General features: G+C 34.3%; 1 protein-coding gene across 1 annotated transcript in view; it reads right to left on the reverse strand.

Moving 5' to 3' along the window:
• Positions 1–15,492, reverse strand: part of ADAMTS6 (ADAM metallopeptidase with thrombospondin type 1 motif 6) — a 246,452-nt gene that overhangs the window by 62,404 nt on the left and 168,556 nt on the right. The window contains 1 exon segment of the mRNA XM_031557249.1: positions 6,914–7,055. Within this exon segment, the coding sequence (XP_031413109.1) occupies positions 6,914–7,055 (142 nt within the window).

Here is a 15,492-nt window from a genome sequence, read left to right on the forward strand (position 1 = left end):
ATAGAAAATACATTTACAATGCATATTAAACTATGATAATCTGGGGGATTCATACTTAAGTTGCATATTAAACTCCAGGAACGTAGGGACTCATTTTTTTCAGAAAGTTTTAAGAAGTTAATCAGAATTTTATGTTTCTATATTTTATTTCATCTATCATATGCTGCACCTCTTGATGAGCATTTGCTAAAACACAGCATAAAAATGATTTGTTTAAATTATAGCTTACAATTCAGATCTGAAAAGTATCAGCCCAGAGTATTTGCAGCCTCACTGCTGAAATTCTGATGGTAACACATTCAAAACTAGAAGGCTGATTATATTATGGGTGAACTTCAGAAGGTTGAAATATAAACTTAGTTCAGATAAGCACCCAAAAGTTACCATTTTACTGCTCTGCTACCAAATGCTCATTAAGTGGTGCAGCATGTTTTGAATAACAACATGCTGAAAGAATGTAAAATAAAATCTGTAGCTTAAGTTGTACATTTGTATTATGTTACCTGCATACTTTCCTAAACATTGGGTGCTTATGTGAACCTTATGGAAACTACAGAAGCCTCAGAAGGTCAATCACCTCCAAGTAGCATCTTCCCTTTGAAACCATGCAACCCTTCTCATCATTATTCAAAACACATTACAGAACCCAGAGTCTCACTATTGATTCTCCTAACCTCTAAGACACTACTACTGCTTTGATCATTGGCAACCCTTTGCCCTTTTCAAATAGCTTTAACAAGATCCACAGTTAGTGAATGTCTGCGACTCTTCTGAGAGAGAGAAAAAAAATGAAAGAGTCAAAGAAAGAGGGAGAAAGAGAGTGTAGAGGTAAGACAGTCATTGGAAAGAAGAAAAGAAGGACAGTATTGTGGTGGCAGTACTCTGGGAACTTTTTTAAGATTAAAAGATGGAAAACCACCTTCGGATTCAGGAAGAGGAAAGCTTTTGGAACTTCTCTATACACATCCTAATCTTCAAGAAAAAAATAATTTTAAGAATAAACCTGGAAGTGTTTCAAATGTTCTTTTTTACAGTATAATGCTGTTAGTCCTTACACAAGAAAAGCTTGAAACTTTCATCATTCAAAATGCAAAAGACTTTTAATACTGATTAGAGGTTTTGCATTTTGCAGACAAAACCTTACGATATAGAGAATAATTGAAAGCTTGATAAGAAAGAATATTAAGATCAGATTGTCAATTCCTCTATGCATGCACATATTAAAACTACAATTTGTGAGCAATGCAAGTTAAATCAGCATGACCTACTTCTGCATTCCTAACAAGCACCAAATAAAGAGCAGCTTAGTGATGGTGTAACATACAAAGCCAGGTGAGAAAAAAAAATCACTTATTAGTGAGCCAGTATTACTCATGGGTTCATGAGCACAGAATTTGTCATAGTATGAACAAGTAAGAGAAAAGAAAGGAAATTGTAATCTAGGGAGAAGATACACCTCTGTCTTTCCTTTCTGGAAAAAAAAACAGCTTCCAGAATGTGCTTTTACCTACTTAAAAAAGCCCAGGTCACATTAAACAAGCTATTTGAAAAATGTATTTCTTAGAATAAGTCAGTGTTTAACAAAACTCATTAACATTAAAATTTGCATCACATAATCACAAGGACGAACTATAATTCATGCTGCTTTGTCTTAGAAGAAATATTGCAAAACTACTGTAGAACTACTGTGTATGGAAATTTGTTTACTTTACTGGATTTTAAAGTTAGCTGACCAGACAAAATGCAATTTTGTTTTGCTCATTCTAACTCAGGTAAACTATTCTGCCTCCGAAATGGCATGTTGGAATTTAGGAAGCAGGGAAGGCATAACAACTCCGTGTTCTGTACTTCTGCACTTTCTAAGCAACATTCTATTAATGGTCATTAGCTTTATGGATATTCCCCAGAAGTCGTTAAGAACTTCCTGGAGACAACTAAAGCTAGGGGATCAACAGAAGCCAGGAAATGTCTTATTTTGAGAAAGTATCTTCATTCTTCCTGCTTACAAGCAATAAGTTCATAGTTTGAACTTCGTCAGTGCATCAAAATGCAGTTACAAAATGTGCATAATATCAAATATTTTATTTTTAAGCTATAAAGTTATATTAGATTATGACAAAGAAGAGATTTATCTATCATAAACTAGAATATATTACCTGATGCATTAAGCTCCAGCATGAAATACAAAGTTCTGCTGATTTGAGTGAAGCCATGTACTCAAGGTAGCAATGTCTCATTCCTCTGAATTAATTACACCAGTGAAGGTGGAAAAGGATAAAATGGAAAAAATTTACCAGAGAATTGTTAAGCACTATCTCTGAAATTCATGCTCGCACCCAAGAGCTTCTCAGATCATAAAATGCACCACAGCAAAGTCAATCATATGCATAAAATATTAACTGCTATTAAAATAAATGAGGTTTTAGCTCCTGTCCTAAAAATATGGGGACCAGCTCCAAAGCAAAACATTATTATGAACCACAAAATCTGCAAGTTACAGTCAGGCATACTACAGATATTATTTAAACTCATGAAACAGAGATATTTAAAGTCAAGACTGGAATTCCTTCCTGAGGTAACCCAAAGACAGCCAAGAACCAACTATGCAGATGCACAAACGTGAAGAAGGTAAGGAGTCGACACACACCTGTAGTATACGGTGAAATTTCCACCAATACAATCACCAAAAATCAAAAATTTGAGACTCTCCTGTGTCTCAAAGTTTATCTTAAGAATGAAGGTCACTCCAAAAGTAATGCCTTCTTTTTATTTCCATCAAAACCACAATGGATATGAAGAGCACAATAATGCTTTTTGATAGAGAAAATTCTCTGCTACGAAACATTCTTTTTCAACCACCATTAGCCATGCGTTTTCACAATGAAGAAGAGTCTGCATGCCATACTTGTAAAAATCTACCCCAGTGGACATGACCTACTGTTTCACAGATGCTATGATGGCATTATTGCTAAGAAATGCCACGCAGTCCATCTTTAAATGGCCTGAACAGATGAAAGTCAGAAAGTGCCAAATCCAGACTATAAGGTGGGTGTGTTAGGACAGTCCAGCCAAGACTGTCATATGGCTCCATGGTAAATGGCCTGACATTATTGCACTGCAAGGGAAAGGTTTTCATATTCTCTGGCCTCACTCTGGAAGTTCAATTCTTCAACTTAGTCTGCGTCATGATGTAGCAGTCAGAGTCAATGGCTCATCCAAGCTCCTGGAAATCAAGACAAATCGCCTCTTTTCTTTCCTAAAACACAGTGCACATCTCTTTACCACCTGACGGCTGCATATTGAACTTTTTTTTCAGCCAGGGAATTCACATGTCACCACTGCATGAACGGTCATTCTGACTCCAGCTTGGAGTAGTGACAGTATGTATTATCGCCAGTAGTGATGTTATCAAGAAAAATGAAACCTTTGGCATTGTTTTGGTTCAATAGATCTTGAGAACTTTGTGTACAGAATTCTTTTTATTCCTGTGAGTACTCACGGCACCCATCTGGCACAACCTCTGTCATATTTCAACATTGCCACCATCATTTCCAGTGCATTTAAGCTGATATTCAGCTCTGTCTATAGTTCCCTGGTTGTAATCTGCTGATTTACATGGATGACCTCATCAGATGCACTTCTTTCCATGGTGTGACATCTGTGCCTCACCACCCAGAATGTGGTTTGTCAGCAGGCATCAATGAATGTCAATGAGTACCATATTTTCCACATGGAGGAACTCAATGACACGCCTTTGCTCCGTACACACTTCCATGTCAGACATCACTTTGTCAGACTGCCCCACTGCTGCCATCTGTCACACATCAACAAAATCTAGCAGAACTGGCAGTTAGTCAATCTCTACTCCATAACACCAATACCCACCTCTGATGTCATGGAGCAACATAATAAAAAATGGAGGAATTATATTCATAGCAGCCTAAATATCTTTAAGTATTGTCACATCAATTCTCAGTTCCTTATTCAAACTACCTATTTCTTGAATTAAATTCTACATAAGTGCTCCTGTATTATAAACTGTTTGAAAGCATAAAGAACAATGCAAATTTGACATTAGAAAATTGCTATCTATTTGGAAACAATAATAAATATGCTAAAACAGCTCTGTGAATTCTTGTCTGGCAGTGTGCTGAATATTTGAAGAAAATCTGATCAGCAGCTGTAATACTTTTGCTGGAAGAGTTTTGCTTGTAAGTGACTGAAACAGAGAGTTCCGTTAGGTCTAGTTCTGCTTTGCAGAATTCCTTGTCAGTAAACACACACAGAAAAGCAGTCTTATGGTTCCTTTAGTAATTAAGTTCTTATGCCTTAATCATTCAATCACCTCTTCAAACACCTGAAGTTCCTAGGTGAGAGAGAAACTTTCATGTATTTAAATGAAGAAAAGCTTTTCTGAATTAGAACTTAATTTATGAACAAAAGCAACAAACAGCTAGAATAAAAATACAATGGACTGGATGTGGAAATACAGGAAAAAAAGCAATGAATACAGATAGTCATCCAACCTGTATGGCCAAAACAGGTAGTTTTTCTAGAGGTTAACAAGACACATATTAGAGCAGAATTTCAAAGATCTTGAATATTTTCTAAATCACCAAATGCCATCTTGACACTTATATCAGAGCCCAAAGGAGAATTTTAATTCTTTTGACCTGAGAGCATGACAGTTTCTCTTGTCATGTCTTGCTATTACAAATTAGTAAAAAACATGAGCAAGAGGAAAGAGCAACAAATTTTTTCTGGAATTCCTTTTATTTTAGAATTTAACTAAACATCCCTCCTGGAAAATTTGCTATACCTCTTCCTTCTTTAGCAGGCATTTCAATAAGAAAGGGCTGACTACTAGAAAAAAAGTCATTATATCAGCCAGATACACTGTTAGATAAGGATTTTTATTATGTTTTCTCATTTACAGTTGCATGCTCATTAAACTGAGATCCATGAACTATTTATAGCATTACGTGAATATTACTTCAAACAGAAACATTCAAAGTTCTTACTGTTTTACTTCTGATAGTGAACGAGTAGAAGAGAAAATTTAACTTAACTTTCCCTGGTATTGCCATCCAGTTCCACTACTCGGTTCTAAATACTCATTATTAAGAAAATGTTTTTCTGGTGTGATTATTTTCCATCTGTATTCCTTCTCTTCAATGTTATTACTTCAAATCTGTTTGATCATAATGATGGCATTTTCAGAAAATTACAGCTGTGGCAGATAATGTTTCTGGATATCACATGCTTCTGAAATATTCTGATATAGAAATACATGCAGTTTAAATTCTACTATTAAGAATAGGATTTTGTTTTTTTCTGAGACTCTTGTAAATCATTCTCATAGACAGCATGTGGTACACTACACCAATTCAGAGGACTAGTAATGTCACCTGAATACTTAACTTTTTTTAGCCATTGCTTCAATTTAGTTTCAACCTCTTTTTTGAACTACAGGAGAATTCCTCCATAACTTTATAAAAACTTTATAAAAAATGAAAGCAGACTTATTAGAGTCTGTAATTACCTACATCTTCAGTACTTCTAATTGTCTGCATTTTCAAATGCAATGTCTCTCCAGAGGCTGTGCTATAAATAGTAAGTTAAATGCCTACAGATTTCCTTAGCCTGAAAATAAAGAGTATGAAAATTTGCAAGAAAAAGGATTAAAAACTTTAGATGTAGTGACAGGAAACAAGGCCTTAGAGAACAGTGGTGGAACGTTAGAATTTACAGAGGCACAATAAAGGCCAAGACAGGTTTGATGAGAATCAGGAACAGAAGACCCTGCAAGCTAGTCAGCCAGCTTAGTATAGCTTTTAAAATTCTCTGCACAATGCTATCTGTCAAAGAGGCATCCCAAGAAAAATACCGTATTTATCAGCCAAGGGTTATTTAATATCCCTTTAATGGACTTTCTTTGAAGCTAGCCTTTAGAGAAGTAAGCAGAGTAAATTTCATGATTACAATTGTTTTATTTGAATAATCAATAATTAAAATATTAGTAATTATTGATTATTCAAATCAATTAATTAAATGATTTGAATTATTAAATAAATTAAAAATTAATAATATTAGCTCTGTATTTTTAAAGCATTTAAGATTTTTTTAATTTACTGTCAGTGGATTATTTAATGGTAAGTATAACAAAGTGCATCATTTTACTACATATCTTGGGCTGCAAGGTTTTCTTTAGATAATATTTTAAAATATATTGCATAATACCCTAAAATATTAAGTATGCAGGTTTTTACTACTACTGTAAATTTCTTTATCTTCAATACTGCACACTGGTACTTGCAGCCAAAGCAGTGCTAGTACTTAGCTATTCAGTATGCTATTCAGTCTAACTTCATGTTACTCTGCTCCCATAACCAATTATTCTTCTCTTCCAATAGAGCTCTGAACAATGTGAGAAACAATGAATTCATTGTCAGCAAAAAATAATACAGACCTGACAAATCGATAAAAATACAAATGTAACTTCAAAACGTAACTTTCAACTGAAAAGTTAAAGTCAACAAAACAGATTTCATATTTCAAAATTAAAAGAGCACGAGCATGATCCCATTTAACTGAAATCAGTGAAAATTATGCAGTATACTTTACAAGGAGCAAGATAATACGTTCTGGGCTCCTTTCTATCCTAACATTCAAGAATGCTTCTCCAGCTCACTGTTATACACACATTTGGGTGTAAAATACATACACAAATGACTCAAGCAAAAGATGCAGCATAAAGATTAAAATGTACCCTTTGCTTATATATGATAGTATCAGACAGTACACTGTTGGGAATTCATAACCCACTAGTGCATCTAACTAAAAATTTATGCTATGAAAGAATATATACAAATGACTAAGCAAAACACTCAGCATAAGGATTAAGACTTCTTACCCCATATTTACATTGGCGGGATGTTGCTCCATACTGGAAGCGACACTGTTCATCAGCATCATACACCTGACCTGGGGCCACAGCTGGATAAAGAAAGTCACGCTTGGGAGGTTCATTATCAAGGCAAGTACCACGGCCCGAACTGTTCAACATAAAGGACCAAAGGAATTAGGAATTCTACTGACTGCAAATCACAGCAATGATATAATGTATCTAGCTCTTACTTTTAACAGCCCTGGGTGTGAAACAAGCATGATTTCAGCAAAAAAACAGTACAACGGAACACCCACGGCAAAAAAACGTAATTAGGGGGAATTAAGAGATCAAAATAATTTTTCACTGTAGTTATTAACAAAAATGCTTATTTAGGTCATATGTTATCCTTTCAAAACGTATGATAATTACTGAGCCACTCAAGACTGATTTTCAATTCTGTTTAAAGGTTCCTACTTGTTTTCACTGAAGAATAGCTACATTTAGTCACAGAGAGAAAAATAAACAAATTAAGCAAATAAATTAAGTTTACAATTCTTAATGATCCTTCTGATCATTCAAACAGGAAAGTACTTCAAAACATAACAGATACACACAACTTTACTTATTTATATAAAACACATTTAAATTTCAACATGAATAAATGTCCAGAGAACTAGGAACTTAACATAAATTATTACTCCTCCGTGTGAGAGAACACAATAGTTACAGTGATAAAAATTGTTCAGGATCTTAGAATTTACCTGTACTTGGGTGAGTAAAAGAATGTGTATGGATCCAAAGATCATTTCCATTGCATTTAACTAAGATCACCTTCTTTCAAAACTTTCATGTTCTTTTACAGTCAGTTTTTTTTTCAATGTATGCCAATATTCAACCACAGCATTTTAGTGTAGTGGAACAAATAACAAAGAAAGCCAAAGGCAGACGGAGTTCTTTTGTTTAGAATACTTTATACCTCACTAAATATAATTATTCAGTTTTATTTAGTCAGTGAGCATGAAGAGGACACATGTTTTTTTACTCTCATTCACATGTGAATAAGTGAGGATTTTTAAAGAATTCTTATGCCAACACTTCCAATTTTTTCTGACATTCCTACAAATTTTGCCAGCCCTTAGGTTTTTTTTTTCAAATCTTTTCCATGCACCTTGCCAAAGGAACATAATTTCAATAGTGAGTGTTCTACACTATTTTGTGAAGATCTCCAATTTTCTACTTCTTTCATCTGCAGATAAAACAAAAAGGCCCCTTTTTAACCGTACCACTAAGTACCTCATTTTAACCCTATTTTATTAACTTCCTCAAAATACAAGAGCAGACCTTGTGGAAAAACCCAAACAACCACTGGCACATCTGAATATACAGCAACCAATTCAATAATCAACTAAGTAATAATAATAAAAAAGCTATTCAGGTTCTATCCCAATAAATTCCATATGATTCATCTGCACCTCCCCCCAGCCCAAACCAAGGCATAAAATCCTTCCTTTCACCCAATCAGGGCTTAAAATGTTAAATATGTTATTCCAGCATTAAAAAATAATGTACTTGTCCCCGTATTCCAGTTGTAATTACTACAAGCACATGCATTTGGCTAAAGTTGAGAAACTATCATAGGTTCTTCTGAATCTAAAGAATTTCAGTGTTGTATTCCATGTGCATGAGGAGTACATGCTAATAATTCCAATATGGAAATAAATCAAATACAATCTAAGCACTCTGCATTGTTCAAACCGAACTGCAGATACTAACTTGTTTAAACAAGCCATGGGAAGCTTAATATTTGACACTATATATAACAAGAATATCTCCACAGATTCAACTAGTGCAGAGTTTGGTATGTAATGTATAATCCTGTAAAAAGACAACCATTTAAAAACTTATCATTACCTTTGGCGACAGGCATATAGATCCCTGCACAAATTACATTACAGATTAAAATCTTAATCTTTAAATGTACTGAAGTTGACTGGGTGTCATGAGACTGTTATCTTTTCTTTTTCTGCTCACCACTACAGTGTGCTCCCTAGCCGTCTCACCTTCAACATTAGAGCTGTAGGCCTTTGGTTTTTGGACATTCTCTGTCTCATTTAATTGATTTATTAGTTCAATTTCAATTATTTTGTATTGTATTATCTCACACTCTGCTATCATATTTAGTAAATTAGCATTCACTCTTAGCTCGCTGCTGCTATTTTTTTAGGCCCATCTGCCTACCTTTTCCCTTCCCACTGTCCCAGGGTTCATGGGTCCCCCCTCCCCATTAGTCATGGAACAGGCCAAACCAGGCCAGAACTGTGACATTCTCTGAAGACAGCATTTTTATCATAACAAAAAACAGCTCTATTAATAAAAAAGCAAGAAAAGGTCTAGTAAGTAGTAATAAACTTATGAACTACTTCTCTCAGGCTGAATATTAATTTATTTTTCCCTCTACTTCAGTTCTATTATTTCTTTCAAAGAACATGAAAAAAATTGGTGTTACAAAATTAGTGGGGGAACCTAAAATGACATGCTGTATGTGTAGATGTAAAAAAAGAGATAGTGAGAATGATAAGGACTTTTAAATATCTTCATTTCTGCAAACTTAAATATTTCTGCTCACCATCAGTTTCACTGTTTGTGATTTTTTCTTACATAGAAATTGCATATAAAGTTTAAAAAAAACAATACCTACATGATATCAGAGACAGAACATTTATATTTTTGAAGAGGGATTGGGTAACTCTTCACTGTCTGCTATAGAAATAAGATGAACTCAAACTCAAGAAACATTCTGCTTACTCCACAAGATACTACATTAGTACTCAAGCACTTTCGCATTTTCCTAAGTTAATTTCATGAGTTTATATGGGGCACATTAGGACTATTTTCCATTATAAAATTGAAAAGCTTCATGCCATTTTACTGTTATTAACAAAAGTATTCCAGTATAATGTGTCAAGAAACAAAAGTAAAATAATCTATAATGAAGTTCAAAATTTAATTTGTATTACAATATTTCAGGCTAGAAAATTAATCTTATTTCTGCATGGAAGGATACCAAGGATACTACATCTTTCTTCAAAAGCTCACAATCTCAAAGTTTCCATCACTGTCAAACTGATCAATCAAAATGACAGCAACAGGGGACTCGATGCTAGACTCCTTAGCATGTAATAGTGACAATCTCTGTGCAGACATCACTTTTTATGCAAGGCTGCTGAGAAGAAAAACCACCCATGTAGAACCCTTCAGGGTTTATGCACATATTAGACTATTTATTCTCATATATCTCAGGAACATACATACTCCTTCAATAGCTGAGGAAAATATCCAGAACGTTAGCACAGAAAATGAGTTTGAGATGTTAGAGAATTAGCTCATTCATAATAATATGGAATATAATGCAAGCACATACTAGAAGATTCATTCTAAGTATTTTTAATCAACTACTAGAGCTAAATAATCATATAGATAAACATATAGATAGTATGCATAACATATTCTTTAATCACGTTATTAAATTTCCCATAAAAATATGGAAAATACCAATACTAAAATAACTTAAGTATAAACAGTGCATTTATATATTTACATAGCTATAAAAATCTGAATTATTTATATACCTATAAATAACATTTGGCTCTTTTCAAAAGACTTACTGCAGATATACTATATATTTTTCCTGAGTAAAAACTGATTTTTAAAGAGTACCAAGATATATTTCTAGATGGGCCACAAAAATTGCTTAACCTGACATTAATGAATAAACTCCGCAAACTGCTCAATAATCTATAGATAATAACACATAAATATTTGTACAATAAGGGCATAAGTAATGGAGATATGATTCAGAGTGGTACGTTTAAAATTAAAAATGAGATAAAATAGGATTACTAAATACAAACATTGTTGAACTTCGAGAAATCAAGATATTGATGTGGATTTACTAGACTCTCTCATGATATGTTCTACTACTTTTCAGCCTTTTGCACAAGGCTAGGTGTATAGCTGATTAGCTATTTCATAGCAAATACACTTCAATTTTGCACAATGTTCTTCTAATGTTCATTTTCTCTTTTGTTTTTTCGTAAATAATTTATTATTTCTTTAATGCATATTTCACTCCAAGCATTCTTTTCTTCTTCTGATTAAATACCCAGCACCCATATTAGGAAAAACCTACTGAGCCATCTATCAAAATCATCTGTTCCACCCACCAAAATCTACTGGTATCCATCCTGGAGAATTGGAAAGAGACTGAAAAAAAACATCCAATTTGTTCTATTTTCATTTCATCAGACACTCTATAGGAATCTGCAATTAACTCTGCCCTTTACAATTTACTTAAATTAATAAAATAAAAACAACAGGTAGACAAAGACTATTATTTGCAAAGTCAATACTCAGAAACATATTGCAAGCCAGTGATTACAAAAACTGGTTCTCTTCTTTTTAATTGTGCAGCCTTTTAGGCAGAATACTGACTTTTGAAGACTTTAGATCTAAAATAGTTACAGATATATCCTTTTTGATCCTTATTTGTCAGCAAAAAAAAGTCTTCTAATCTTTAAAGTAAAGGAAAAAACTGTAGGTGAACAGAATAACAGATGTGAATTTTCTACTTTATTTATTTGTAGAAAGAGATGGAATTTTGGTATTATTAATGTGACCTTATTTTACTAAACTAGTCTCCCAGAGTAACAGGACATATCTGCCATACAAAGTACATAAGGCATACAAGGAAAGTATCTTGTATTATCTTGCATATTCACTTGCATGTCTGAGATTCTTGGCCAGATGATGCCTGAACACAGACACTGGAAGATTTTTTACATCAACTCTATGAGCTTGGGTAGCCTGGTCTAGTATTAAATGTGGAGGTTGGTGGCCCTGCATGTAGCAGGGGGGTTGGAGATTCATGATCCTTGAGGTCCCTTCCGACCCTGGCCATTCTGTGATTCTGTGAGCTTCCTTGCACTAAAATATTTTTGGTTCAATTCCAGTTAGAAAGATCTAGTCACTGAGAGCTAAATCTTGCTGTATGGCAATTCTAGAGACTCTCCAAGAATATCGTGTGATAGATCTTATTTATTCAAATAGTTAAAAGAGTTTAGGTTCTTCTTCATTCCTCTTCAAAAGACAGAAATGCCTCTGAAAGACTAAGCTGGACACATGGCTTCTTGTTAAACCTTCTCCTATCTGACACTGATAAGATTTAACAACTAGAGATTAATGACTCCAGACATCAAGCAGATTAGGTTATTACCAACCATAAAAGTAACTGAATAATAAAATGAAGAAGAAAGTTCTCTTTTTTAAATCTCGGGATCTGCATGGCCACACCCTAGACAAATAAAGACTGAATGAAACAAAACTTGCATTATATATATACATATTTGCTGCATTCAATGAAGTTTTACCAATTGGTTTTCAACCACAGACAATAATTTTAGGGTTAGTTCACTTCTCAATGAACAGATTTTAACACTTTCTACATCTCTCACAGGAACCTTTGTCTTGTAACACTGCTCTCTCACTCTTCAAATCTTAGTAATTCCTTCTTGTATTTAATTCTATAAAAGTTTAATGAAATTTAAAGCCCCTGTAAAGGATGCTAAACAATTCAGGTGATAAATTAAATCCAGTCCTTCATTTTAACACAGAGCTTACAGCCAACAGCTATTACCTGCTAGAAGAAACGTCTTCCCCATTAACATGGTTCTCATTGGCCATTTCAAAGCCTGGGCTATCAGGTCATCATTCCTGGGAGTTTTGATAGACCTATTCGCAACATACACAGCTTTGCTTTGACTTCATTCCCATGAACTCACATTCACCCTCTATCTGGCTGTCTCACAGAGTAAACTCTTTTCTCAGAGTCTGGCTGAATTGACAACTTTTAAGTAGTACTTAATGGCTATTCCTCAGTACCCTCAGTCTGGAAAATTTGTATACAGATGCAGATTTTAAGAAGTCTTGAGAAAGAAGAGGGTAACACTGAGGCTCTGCTTTCATTGCTACCGTGATGACTTTTGTTTCAAAATGCTTCTGCCTCGTGAGAAAGGACAGCATGGTATGAACAAAATAAACACACAGTACAAAACTGTGCAGTTGCAAAGCAGTAGCCCAAGCCAGTATACTGTTAGATGCACATTAACCTACCCTACCACAGTGAACAGTTATTGAGCTTTTGAACAAATGTATTCCAGCTGCATTGTCCTGGAGTCATGACTACTCTGCCTCAACATGGAGACCCATGCTGATAACTCTAAAATATGTTTTACCATACAGACTCATGACTTCACATTTCTAATTGAGTATGTTTGTATTTCATTCCACTATGCTCTATTCTTGTTGTTAAATACAACTAAGTGAATTCAATCAAGAAAAAAAACTCTTGTCACCCTTTTTTGTAGTTAACTGGTTCTGATTGCAGATGTTTTCCCATTTTTGATGAAAAATTGGAAAAAAAAAGGAAGAGAGTATGAAATCTGTGTGGAATAAACATCTGCAGACAGAGATGGCAGTGCCTTTTGAGGCTTTGCCTCTAAACATCTGAATCAGCTGTTTCCTCATCTGCTACTAAGCTTGGAAGAGAAATTAGGAAAAAACAAAAATCAAATAATTTTTCCTGCCTGGATGCAAATTGTTCAGCTATTACTGGGGCAGGCAGGGAATTGCTACTACACGAATCTCACTATTTTGCTCTGCTTCTTGCTCATGATCATTACCTGAAATGAAAAGCATCTGCTATTAAGGCTGTTCTGCATCAAGGAAAAGAGAGAGGGGGTAAAAAATAAGCAGCCTAGGTTTCTGACAGATGTCCTATACGCATGTGTATACCTTAACAGTTCCCTGTTGTTATCGAGGTGTTGGAAAAATTAAGGAGAGAGACTGGAAACTTAAGAAAAAAATATTCACACTTAAATATTATTTTACCTTGCAAAATCAGGCAACAACTATTTGAAGAAAAAAAGCATTGATTCATTTCTAGGATATTAAAAACCACAAACAAGAAGAAACAGCACACAAATTATAACAAATCTCAAACTGATCATGTTTGAGAAATCTGAGTTTTAAAAAGAATACACAAAAAAACAAACAGCTTAGAACAACAGGAACAGATTCAATACAGTATTATGCTCCCTTTGTAATAATGTAAGTACAATTTCAATGGCATCTCACAGGCTTAAAAGTATTAGAAACTTAAAGAAACTTCACTGTGCTTCAGTGGAAAGAAAAGAATATCAGAGATGCTAAGAGTAAATAAAATAAATAAAACCATTTTAACAGAGTAGGAGAGGCACAAGCTAAATTTTTTTAACAGACATAGCTAAAAACTGAATGATCACTATATAAACAGAGAAAGCAAGTAAAGAAACATGAATGGTTGTTCAGGATGAAATTTAAAACTATGAAAAAATATTCAGCACTATTATATTTGAAGCATAATACAAGCCACAGAATTTATTATGTGTTTCTTTCTCTATGGACACAAGTAAAAAATACTTAGCTATCCTGGAACAGTCTTCATCAATTCATAAATCATTTTCAAAATAATTATGAATTCAAAATAAAGTTTAAAAGAGAGTGACAAATAGAAGGAAGACCATAAACAGCAAAAATGTAATAGTAAGAGTCAAATCCCACTACAAGAAAAAATAGGAATCATAGGAAGCTGGAGCATAGGAAGTTCCATATAAATGTGCGTAACAACTTTTTCACAGTGAGGGTGATGGAGCACTGGAACAGGCTGCCCAGGGAGGTGGTTGAGTCTCCTTCTCTTGAGACATTCAAGACCCACCTGGACACCTACCTGTGCAGCCTGCTGTAGGGAGTCTGCTTTGCAGGGAGGTTGGACTCAGTGACCTCTAGAGATCCCTTCCAGCCCCTACAATTCTGTGATTCTGCGATTGTGTGAAAATACCTGAAATGTAAGCTGATAGTCAGGATTATTGGACTGTGGATTAATCTCATAGAAGAGATGCAAAAATCCTATCTTTCCAATAGCTGATGTTTGTCTATATTATATACTAGAAGAAGTACTACAGCGAGCAGCTTAATTGAGCAGATATGATCAGCAATAATTTTGCCATTTTTTTTTCATACTGCTCGTGTTTAATTAATATATGCATATCCCCTCAGAAAATAACTTATATTGTGAGAAATCTGCATTACACATGTATGGGATAATTCATTCAGTATGATTTAGTCTAGACACTCATTTAAACACTCTAGCACATAAAAGTGGGTGTATTGTTCAGTGAGGTGATACAGAATACCTGAACCTGACACAGTAACCAAAACCAAGTATTTCCCTTTCAACAAACCCTAATATTAACACATTTGATTATGCTCATTATACGTACAAGGAGTCCAAACACATCTGTACAATTCAGTGATTCAGTGTGAGAGTAGCTACATTTGAACCAACTGAAGGAAAATGTTATTGGTCTGGATGGAGACCTTAGGAAACAGAATTGTTATTCCGAAGTAACATCCCTGAAAAAGGAAAAGCCCATTTCATTCTTAGAAATCCAATGACTAGACTATTTGATTGGTTTAAGTCCACCTCTTAAAACAAAGTTTTAAGAGAT

This window comes from Meleagris gallopavo, chromosome Z (genome assembly GCF_000146605.3).
Source record: "Meleagris gallopavo isolate NT-WF06-2002-E0010 breed Aviagen turkey brand Nicholas breeding stock chromosome Z, Turkey_5.1, whole genome shotgun sequence".
NCBI lineage: Eukaryota > Metazoa > Chordata > Aves > Galliformes > Phasianidae > Meleagris > Meleagris gallopavo.